The sequence below is a fragment of the Eubalaena glacialis genome, chromosome 6 (assembly GCF_028564815.1).
Source record: "Eubalaena glacialis isolate mEubGla1 chromosome 6, mEubGla1.1.hap2.+ XY, whole genome shotgun sequence".
In the NCBI taxonomy this organism is placed as follows: Eukaryota; Metazoa; Chordata; class Mammalia; order Artiodactyla; family Balaenidae; genus Eubalaena; species Eubalaena glacialis.
In genome coordinates, this window is record NC_083721.1 from 151720503 (window position 1) to 151732599 (window position 12097).

The window sequence follows — 12097 nt, forward strand, 5'->3', positions numbered from 1 at the left end:
TCAGAACTGATATTATTTAATAATTCAACAGAATATATAAAACATCACTTACTTGAAATGGTTTCACTGACACACCAGCTTTGTTCTTTTTCTTAACTACTTCAATCAGTTTACCAACAACTTGGTCTACTACATAATCCACATGCCGTCCACCCTAAAGATGGAAAAAAAATAGAATCCAAAATCTTCTATGGTTAAGGTAGCAAAATAGTTACATATTCATTTTTTTCTAGAATGAGCGTTTAATCTTCACCACAACTTTGTGAATTCAGTATGACTATATTATTAACCCTATTTTCCAAAGAGTTAAGATGAGTCTCAGAATGCCAGAGTTGGGATTTAAAAAATAAAGTCTTTTTGGCCATAGAGCCAATTAGCAACTCCATAAAACTCCATACAAAGTGAAAGCAATCGAATAAAAAGAAACATGGAAGTGAGAATGAACACTGGCCTGGTGGTGGCAGTGACACTCACAAGACTGACACTTAGGGACCGTGGCAGCCATTGACAGTTGTCCATTCAATATCCATTCTCTCCTTCTACCTTACTGACAAACCCAAATTTGTTTGTTTTTAACTGGCAACATGCCCAATTAAAAATATTCACCGATCTAGACTCCCTTGACAGCTAGAGGTAGCCACTTGACACAGTTCTAGCCAGAGATGCTAGCAGAGGTCTACTGGATGGGGCTTCCAGAAAAAGTATTGCATTCTTGATCAAAGGGGAGAGGCTCTAGTTGGCATGTGCATTTGCCCAAACTCATTCTCTCTCCCTAGAACTTGGAAGGGTGCAGCATGAGAACGAGAGCCAAATGCTAAGGGTGGCAGAAGAGAAAGCCAGGAAGAGCATAGGTCCCTGATGACACTCTGGAGACACAGAACCAGACTAACACTGCCTACCACCAGTCCCCAGTCATACGAGGAAGAATAAAACCTTTACATGTTTACAAACCACTGTATACTAGGTTTCTGTTACACATAACAAAATGCAATCATATCTGATACAGATTTCTGTTGACTAGAGAAAGTGATGCTAGATTATAAAAAAATAGAAAACAATAAAAAAAATAAGTTCAAACTTGAACAAGAGTGACAAAGTGACAGATCACTGCTTTAGCTTATTCTAAAATACACACTTGTAGTGCCTAATATTTTACTATGGTCAATGGATAAATGCTTATAGATGAGAAGAATTTCATTTGATTTGGAAATTTAAAAGCCTACAGAAAAGGGTTCAAACTCCTCAGAATGGCAGATAGCGCATTTCACAATCTGACACCAAAACAGACTCATGCCCTATTATTTGTTCTTTTACACTCAAAACTCAGAGAACACAGAATAAGGAATTTGTTATCATTCTAAATGTCATAAAATATAAATGTATCCAATTATAAACACTAATCATATAAACTTATTTCTCAATGGATGTTTAAACTGTAAGACAGCTGTTTCATAGAAAATAAGCTTTTCATAAGTCAATTTTGATTTCACAAAAGCAGATTTGGGTTTTTTGTTGTTGTTTTTGTTGTTTATCTTATTGTCTTTAATGAAGCACTGTTCTACCACTGACTTGGAAACAAAGAATTAGTGTACTTACTTTTGTTGTTGCAATGCTATTTACAAAGCTGATTTGCTGGAATCCTTTTTCACTCAGTGTGAGACAAACATCCCATCTTTCATTTGCAAGTTCATGAATAACTTTTAGGGCCACTCCAGTTTCATCCAACTTGTCTTTCACATAAAGATCTACATAACTGCGAAATCCATTTACCTAATAATTTGGAAAACAAAAACAAGAAACAATTTCTCTCCTACTGGCAGCTGAACTAGGTGAATGCCAACAGGTACTCACACTCTCATTTCCCCTCATTCACAACACCTCTCAATCTGCAGATCCCAACCTTATTCTACTCTTTGATTTCTGCCCTTTAAAAAGGAATTCATTTCCGTATGTACTTGACAAAGAGAGGTTATGAAGGGACAGCTGGACAGGTAAATTATTATAAAATCTTTCAAAAGTTTAAATTTTTAAAATGACCAAGTAGACCTCCAGTTTGAGTTGACATGTAGAGGACAAAGAAGGAGAAGTTTTCTTCTCCCTTACAAGAAAACAGTTGGTCAGGTGACAAATTTTTTATGTATCTTCAAAAGCTTGAGATCACAGGACAGCTGGCCATCCTAAGTCTGTAGGGAGACACAGAACCTAAGCCTTTTGCTTACCTGGGACCAAAGCTACTTGGTTATATAAGTCCACAGGAGCCTTAAGCCAGAGCTTCTGACGAACTGCTATAGGACACATGTGGACTGGCGTGAGTGTGAAGAACTTGAGGGCTGTGGTCAAAGGGTTCCTACTCTTTCCCAGGAACCGTAGAGCAGGTTTCCACAGGGCAGATCAGAGAGAATCTAGAACAAGTTCCCCCCATGGGGCCAGCTGGGGGAGAAGAGCAGCCACTGGGAATCCCACCCAGACCCCCAGACCCATCTCCCTTATCAAAAAGAAAAACAAACAACAACAACAGCAAAAACCCCCTTAATCCACAGGGGGAAGGGCACTGCCAGAAAGCCGTGGTGAAGTATCACTGCAGCTGGGATGAAGTAATTCTGCCCCGGGCCACCCCACCTCACCCCCATCTCATTTACGTTTACATTTTTAAAAGGCTTATTCTGCAGGGCAGGGAGCCTAAAGGATACTGAATGAGAACACTGGCGGTTACCCGCTGCAACTAGGGCAAGAGAACAGAGGACAAAGGGACAATCCCCACCTCCAGCGGAGGGGCAGACACTCTTGTGAATGCCAGACCCCTGAGACACGGGCTCACTGTGCGCCCTGAAGCCGGAGCCTTAGTCAGACGTGGGGGTCTCCACAACCTACAACCAGGCTAGCAGGCCTCCGATAACAACAGTGGTTCTCAGCTGGGAGAGCTACACGAGACAGACCCTCCTTGAGGGGCAGCTCCAAAGGAAGGCCCAAAGCGAAGAGAAGGGACAAAAAACAATCTGAAGTATCTGGTGCCCATAGCAACAACAGACTGCAAACACGGCCCGGTCCCTGTCCAGATCAACATAAACCCGCACACTAAAGCCTAGGTACTCCATATCTACTACCCTATACAACATAGCTGCTTTTCAGCACAATCGTACAAGGCACGCCAAAAGGCAAGAAAAAACACAGTCTGAAAAGACAAAGCAATCATCAGAACCAGACTCAGATGTGTCACGGATGTTTTAACTATCAGATAAGACATTTAAAATAACTATGGCTAATCTGTTAAAGTCTCTAGTGGAAAAGGCAGACGATATGCAACTTCAGCAGAGAGACAGAAGCTTTAAGAATGAATCAACTGGAAATCCTAGAAATCAAACACAGCAGAAGACAAGAAGAATGCCTTTGGCAGGCTCAGCAAAAGACTTGAAACAGTAGAGGAAAGAGATCAATGAACTTGAAAATAGAGCAATAGAAATTAAACAAACTAAAACACAAAGAGAAAACAGAGTGAATAAAGCAGAGCAAAACGTCCAAGAGCTTGGGACCCTACAACATATGCATAATTGGAACACCAAAAGGAAAAGAAAGAAAAGCATGTAAGAAATATTTGAAGAAATAACAGCCAAAAATTTTCCAAAATTAGTGACACCAAACAATAGATCCAAGAAACTCAGAAAACACCAAACAGAGTAAGTACCAAAAAAACCAAAAACCACCACCAAAAAAACCAACCAACCAACAACAAAAAAACCCATATATATACCTAAGCATAGCATACTCAAAAACCAAAGACGAATAGAAAATCTTCAAGGCAGCCAGAGGAAAAACAAACACTTTACCAACAGAGGAAGAAGGATATGAACTACAGTAGAAACCATGCAAGCAAGAAGACAACAGAGTGACATTTTTAAAGTATTGAAAAAATTAAACTATCAACCCATAATTCTACATTCAGTGAAACTCTGTATCCTTTGGAGTGAAGGAAAAGAAGGACTCTCTCAGACAAACATAAACTGAGGGAATCTACTGCCAGCAGACCTATTCTACAGAAAATAAATATTAAAGGAAAATCTCCAGGCAGAAGGAATATGATTAAGATCAAAAACTTAGATCCACACCAAGAAATTAACAGCATTGGAAATGGAATAAATGAAGGTAAAATATAATTCTTTATTGTATTTTTAATTGCTCTAAAAGATAACTGACTGCTTAAAGCATTAACAACAACATCACTCGTTGTGGAAACATTTCTGCCATCATTTTTTCAAATACTTCTTCCACCTCATTCTCTTTCTTCTTCTGTTGTTTATAGCACATGTAAAAGTGAAATGTATGACGTACTGTTATAAAGTCCTTCCACTACACATGGGATACATGCACCCCTATGTTCACAGCAGGACTATTCACAACAGCAAGACATGGAAACAAGTCCATCGACAGGTGAATGGATAAAGAAGATGTGGTACATGTATACAATAGAATACTACTCAGCCATAAGAAATAATGAAATAATGCCATTTGCAGCAACGTGGATGGCCCTAGAGATTATCATAAAAGTGAAGTCAGACAGAGAAAGACAAATATCATAAGATATCACTTATATGTGGAATCTAAAAAGATGATACAAACGAACATATTTACAAAACAGAAACAGACTCACAGACTTAGAGAATGAACTTGTGGTTACCGGCAGGGGAAAGGTGGAGGGAGGGATAGTTAGGGAGTTTGGGATTGACGTGTACACACTTCTGTATTTAAAATAGAATGCCTTTCTATGAAAAAATAAAGTCCTTTCACTACACATGAAGTGATAAATTATTTGAAGGTGGACTCAAATAATTTACAAACGTGTATTATAAACCCTAGGGCAACCACTAAAAACGTTTTAAAAACAGGTATAATAACAAGTAAATAGAGGAGACAAAATGGAATCATAAAAAAAAAAAGCTCAATTAAAACCAGAGAAGGCAGGATACAGGGAAATACGAAACAAACAACAAATACAATGAATAAATAGCAAGATGGTACATTTTAATCCAAATGTATCAATAATCACTTTAAATGTGAATCACCTAAACACACTGGTTAAAAGAGATTAACAGATTAGATTTGAAAAGCAAGATCTAACTATAAGCTGTCTACGAATTAACAAAGCATTAACTATTTTAGAAGACACTTACAGGCAATTTCTTTCCATTAAACATAACCTTGACTCCTTTGCATGAACCAGCCAAATCGTAAGCTCTTCTGGTCATGAGAGCCACAATGTCCTTGTCAAGTTTCTCCATCTTAAACTTGGACAGATCTGGTTGGAATGTTATGCATGTGTAATCTTCACCATCAAAATGTTTAATTTTGGCTTCAGAAGTCTTCATCATATTATTCATCCATGTCTTTAAAAGAAAAAATATTCAAATGTTTCTATAATGCTTCTATATTTGATAATACATAAAGACTCAGCTAATGAGATAACACTCACTTACCGCAACTATATCCGTTTTCCAGCTTCACAACAAACCAAATTCTTAAAACTGATATTATAAATGAAAAAATTTTAAATACTACTATTATAACCTCATGCTGAAAATAAGCAAAATAAACTGCACAACTTTATACATTGTTAGTTAAACATCTTTCAAATTCTTCAACATGACCACATAGAATTTTACAAAAATAAAAAGGTATGATGCTTTTCCTGACAAAATTATTTTAGCTTACGTAAACTTTCAAACTATTTTCAAAGGTCTACAAAAGTGAAATATAAAATTTTGAAATGTAAATTTGATGAATCAACAAGGAATTTTTCAAACATGCTAAGCGGATGTATTTCAATCTGCCTATGAGGGTCAGGACATTTTCCCTATTGCTTAAAGAGGTTAAAGGAAAAGTCTGTTAAGTAAAGCATTTGTTTTAAAGGAATAGGAGAAAGATAGGTTTATGTAAAATATCCCAGGCATTCTGAAGTCTTTTTACTCTGATTACTTGCTTAATGCTTTAAAAAAAGTTATATAGGTATCATTGCAATTCACCTAAGGTCTACTATCTTGGCAAAGCAACAAACACGATTATTTAAAAAAAAAAAAAAAAAAAAAAAGAATTAGGCACATTTCTATCATACCTGCTTAAAACTATGTTTGTATTCTTTGCAAGCAGTTTCTACTGTAAACTTTGTACTGAAAATATTACAAAGTTTTGCACCATAACCATTGCGACCACCTGTAAAAACAATTAAATGTGAAAGGTTTAATGAAAATGGTTTTAAAGAAACTTTGTTAACTCACCTACCATACAGCAGGTCTGTTGCAAAACAGTTTCCACTTATTGAAATAATCAATTGATGATAATGCAAAGTATATTTAGATTTTTCATTTAAAGAAAAATACAATTAAGATTTAGCACATATAGTAAAATTAAAATATGCATTTTGTAGATTCATTATCTTCATCACAACTTCAAAAACATTAAGCTTTGTATCTCCTATAATTCAGTAAGTCTAAGTATGAAATCTGAGCTTTCTATCAAAGTTACTTCTCTATTACAAAATTTTAATCTATATAACTTCCTAGAGCCTTGGTTTTGGAAAAAAAAATTATCAATCTACTTAGGAAATGTAAATAAGTAGAAAAACATCTGGTTTTGGTCAAAGCACTTTCAACTCTATTCATAGAGTCTAGACTTTCAATCTTGACCCTCTTAAAGAAATCAGTTTAAAAGCAATTTAACTGATACCAAAAGACATGGTGCTTACGTAAAAACAAATTCACATAAACAGGAATCATACACATCTTATTTTCATCAAGACTCTAATTCAAAACCCAAACCGTTAGCCAGGTTAGAGCTCCAGGAGTTCTAGCAGACGTCAGCGTACGAGAGTTAAGTCTCTATCAGACTATAACCAAGAAAACAATTAAACATGATAGTTTTTTATATATTAATTCTGAAAAGGATTTTCTCAAAATAAAACTATACAGATTTCCTTTTCTGTAATATTTTATATAGAAATAGTAAGAGAGGGCAATATTTTTCAATAAAAATTCTGATTAGCCTAAATCAGACTTTACCTGTTACTTTTTTCTCATCATCGTCATAGTTACTGGATGTTAAAAGCTGTCCAAAAATTAATGCAGGAACATAAACTTTCTCTACTTTGTGTTCTACTACCGGAATGCCTTTCCCATTATTCCAGATGCTTATAATGTTAGATTCACTGTAAATAAACAAGCAGAGTTTAGAGCTTAAAATAGTTATAAGCTATATCAATTAATTTACATCAAAAGTAATGTAACCCAGAATAAACCTGAGTTTGCCAGCCATTACCAATTGGGAGACACTCACTCGTCTTCCAAGAAAATACTTGCTGAGGACACACATTTCTATCCCTGAGTCATAACTCAAATTAGGATCACTAAGATCTGCAGGTAATACTGCAAAATTTCTCAGGAAAAGAAACTCTTCTCAGTAGTAAAAGCAGTGAAGCTTTTGTAAGAAGCCAGCTATCAATTTCATTTTCTTTTCATACATATTAGCCATGATCTTCCTGCTTCACCCTGCCAGTCAACCACCTGTGAACCCGGGCTCTGCAGGGCCAGTGGCCATGGCCATTTTTATTTCCTACCTGACTGCTGAGCAGGGCAGACAGAAAAGGAAAAACAGCCTGAAATGTACTCCATTCTCCACCTAAATGTTAGAGGGTTGTTTGTATTGTGGCAGTCATTGTTATAAACTGACTTTAATGGTTTTAAAATATGTTAAGTATTACCTATTTTAGGTTTTTTAGGTTTTTCAATCACAAAACCATCCATTTGAGTCCTAAATGGTATGGAGTAGAGGTTCCTACAGTTAACAGCAACTTGACGTAGGCCATGGTCCTGATGGAAAATTTTGCCTACCCTATTGTTTCAGGGTAGTATATATTACGATGCCTTTACCCACTTAGCCAAATGTGCAAAGAAACACAGCTTCACTGAGAATTACCTTAAAAAGCTACCATTTGCCAATCTGATTCACAATTATTCTTAGACACACTGTTTCACTCACACATACATAGCTTAATCTCTCTAGAGTTACTAGAAGTAGTTATTACAACTAAAAAAAAAAATGTTATAAAAGCCAAAATGAAAATCAAAGATCCAGGAGGAAATTAATTAAATTTTTAAAAGTTTAAGAAAAAGAAACTAAAAAATAACTTAACACATCACCTTCTTTCCCTCACTCTACAATATAGGTTCAACTCTCCGAATCGTGGAGACTCAAATTTTGATATCATTTTTATTCATATCTCCTGATCATTCTCTAAAGTCATTTAGTCATCAAGACATTAATTTGTTCTATTAGATTCGTTTCAGCAGTATCCGACCTTCTTTCATTCCAAATGCCAGTATAGGAGTCTAAATTAGCATCACCTTAAATATTGTTACTGCAACACTGCTAAAAAACAGAGCTAGCCACTCCCCTTAACTATATTCTGATACCACAGCTCTCCTCACACTACTGTTTGCTCCAGGACACATCAGTAGTTTAAGTGTCTTCTATTGCATGTTCCAGGCCCGTTATCCATATCCTTACTTAGAGTCAAACTGAACTACCACTATTCTGCAACATGCATCCTATTTTCCTGCAGGTCAGTTTTATTACTTGTCCATGTTCATTCCCAATTCTTCCATTTCTTTGTTTATTGGTCTTTCCCTTGCCTGTACTACCTTTTCCCTCTTTGTCTAGCCAAATTTTACCTTAACTTCAAGGATCAATTTACGACTTCAGTTCTCCCACAAGCCTTTTACCCAGCCTAAAACAATGTTTCCCAACCCTCCTTATATTGAAACTTGCAAAAAAATCTAAAGTATTTACGGGGGACCTCAGGACATAATTAGGTTAGCTCACTTGTGGGTAAACACTCTCTACAGAATACACAGCTGAATATTTAAGTATGTAATGGTTTCAAATTAGCTACTGTACTTTACCTTGTGTGTCCTAAATGCAGATGTCAAAATAGTGCGCCTTAGAAACAAGGGCCGTGTATTGCATTACTTTTTTAGACTTCCAAATAGTTCCTAGCTTGGGCTTAAAACCTGTAACTTATTAAGCACCTTTTTTTTTTTTTTTTTTTTTTTTTTACAAGACACTTCATGGAGTTTAAAACTATAGAGAAGAATTCTGAAGGAAATGAAGAAAGACAATGAATGGAAAATTACGGATATTAAACATCTCAGAATGACACAAAAAGTCAACAAACTCATGAGAAAACCCTTAAAATTTCTTCATCCTACTTAGTATATGTGGTACTTAAATTAAAATAAGGCACTTTATAAATGCGTTATCTTCATCACAGTTTCAAAAAATGAGGTTTGATATCAAGTACATTCTATAAGCCTGTATGAGTATGAAACTGAAATTTTCTATCAAAGTCACCTATTACAAAATTTCAATCTATTTCACTTCCTAGATCTGGTACTTATTTCTATAATCTCTAAACAATGATTCAGAATTCTATAACTATATTCTTTGCTCCATCAATAATCTTCACAGAAGTATTAAGAAAAAGAATGATGTCCTTGAATAAGCTATAAATAAAGTTTTGAAATAATTAAAGCTAACGAGAAACCTGGAAAACAATCTAAACATCCAATATTCATTAGCTGGAAAGAGGTTAAACAATGATGACATACTGACATAATAAAATACTTCAGAACATTAAAAAGAATTAAGTAGATCTACATAAGTTAATAAAGAAGGCTACCCACAGTATGTCAAATAAAAATTGAAAGATACAAAATAGTATACAGGAGGTGATTTTTTAAAAATGTATATATATATGTACATATATTTCAGTATGAGTGTGTATTATTTTTTGAAAGCTACAGCTTTAAGAGTTTCAACCCTGAATAAATAAGAATACTTAAGCTAGAGAAACAGAACTCTGGTTAATGTGCTTTCCACGGTTATTTGATTTTAATCAAATAGATGCCAACAAATAAGTTGTTTCAATAACAACTAACCATTATGTTATACTATTTAATGGGTTTTAAGCTCCCCTGTAAGAAGTTGCTTCAAATTCTCTTTCTAGAATTGCTGTCCAAATTCTGCATGGCATCCCTTGCTAATCTATTCCTACTTTTTTTTTGTTTGTTTTTTTGTTTTTTTTTGTTTTACAACCATGGCTGTTTACTTAAATTTTATTCCCACGTCACAGAGTATTATCAAAAGAGGAATAAGAGCTAAACTGTGCTGTGTATCCTCTACACTTAACCCATTAACTATCAAAATTTAACCTCTCTTTTACACAAAGAGTTCATGTACACACATGCACAAAGAAAAATAAAATCTGCTATACAAAAATGTTAAAAAGAATGAAACCCAAAGAATATAAAAAATGGACAGCAGAGAAAAATGGGTCAATAAAATAAACAGCCTAACAGCACTTTTCCCCATCTGAATTCTGCTTTAAAATGACTTCTTAATTTAGAAATCTAACTTAAGCAAAAATTGCATCTCTGAAATAAAATTTATTTTAATAAAAGTAGCATGAATTCTGTAATATATGCAGTAAAGGAAAAACATAAGGAATGATTTTATGGGAGAATATTCACAAAAGTCAAAATGTTATTGTTAAAATTAACAAATAAAATATAAATAAATAATAAAATATAAGGATCAGCAACATGTCCCAAAATGGTTGTCTGTTGCCAATTTTAAATATGTGTGTGTATAAAACATATATTTTAATTAAAAGCAGGAGAAAGATTCAAGAGTCTCATCAATAATTTATAAACAAAAGTAAAATAGGAAAGGAGAGGTGAAAAATATACTACCTTCACCCTTTTTTCCTTGGAATAGTCGACTATGAATTTTTGTTTTATATACATATTTTATATGAAATAAAAGAAATTTCCAGCAGAAGCAGTTAAAATGACTTAGAGATAAATAAGAAAAAAGAAACTGTTATCTGATTGCCATTAAGAACCAAATAAATTTAGTTATAATTCTATGACACTCTTATACTCACACAAAAATGTCTGCTGAATGAAAAGGGAGTTAGAAAGAGAGCAGTAAAGGCACTAGTTACATAGAATTACTTTGTCCCAAATCTGTAATAAACTTAAAGTAAAGCCTGCCACCAAGAGTCATTATTTGGTCTACAGAGCTGTTTTATAGCTCACTTCTTGATCACTTTGTTATGATGGGGTTCTATCTAATCTTTTTTTTTTAAGTCCACATTGTTGGATCAATGTGGTCAAAACAATTAAGATAAAAGAACCAAATATCGTAACCATGTTCACCATGAATGTATTTAAGAAAAGGCCTTCTTCCTTAGTTTTCAGAGTCTTTCAGTTCTGATTTTTAAAAAAGCTTAAAGATATCAAAAATTCAACATCTATTACTCCTTACTAGCTCTCCTAAAACATAATAAATGATACCATTTTTAACTGATAATTTCCTAAATATGGAAGGAAAGAAATCCTGGCAGCCAAAATTTCCTTTTAAATGTCTGCCTAAGTTGCAACTTGTAAGTGTCCTGTGCATCTTACCATACAGATTCTCAAGAATTTATCTGTTATAGAAATGATGCAAATGAAAAACAAATAAAAAAAGGAAGAAAAAGAAAAATCAAGAACTTCAACAGTATAGTTATGTGGTAATATTTTCATATAAGATACAGTCAACTTCATGGTATAACCAAATATAAATTATATTTTTATTATATCATTTATCTTAACCATGTCCTTAAAATTAGATTACTGACAGTAAGGCTATAACTGAATTATTAAAGTTTCATGTTAAAGAAAAACCTTAAAATCATGCTAAATTACTAATTATAAAGGATAAATGTAACATAATATCTCACAAAAGCATACTGGTGAAAACAGGATAAAGTTTTAAGTTAGAAATACTTTATTATTTTCACTCCCCCTCAGTCCTCCAAAAAAAAAAAATCACTGTTAGTGAACAGCTGAACACCTGGTAGATATAGTCTATAATGCCAGCAGTTCCCAATTTACAAATGTTATAAATGGAAAAGTCCAAATGTTGGTTATGAAAAAGTAAATTTAACCCATAATATAACTGGAATAGTACTAACAATAGCCCATAGCCTTGAGTACGAAAGCAAAAATAA

At 34.2% G+C, this 12097-nt stretch overlaps 1 protein-coding gene across 2 annotated transcripts in view; it reads right to left on the reverse strand.

The window, feature by feature from the left end:
- The window catches only part of TOP2B (DNA topoisomerase II beta), a 65750-nt gene that overhangs the window by 30616 nt on the left and 23037 nt on the right, over positions 1-12097 (reverse strand). For both annotated transcript variants that reach the window (XM_061194754.1, XM_061194753.1), the window contains exons 5-9: positions 7047-7192; positions 6104-6201; positions 5166-5378; positions 1597-1770; positions 53-154 (exon numbers count right to left, since the gene is read on the reverse strand). In XM_061194754.1, the coding sequence (XP_061050737.1) occupies positions 53-154; positions 1597-1770; positions 5166-5378; positions 6104-6201; positions 7047-7192 (733 nt within the window). The remainder of the gene's footprint in view (positions 1-52; positions 155-1596; positions 1771-5165; positions 5379-6103; positions 6202-7046; positions 7193-12097) is intronic.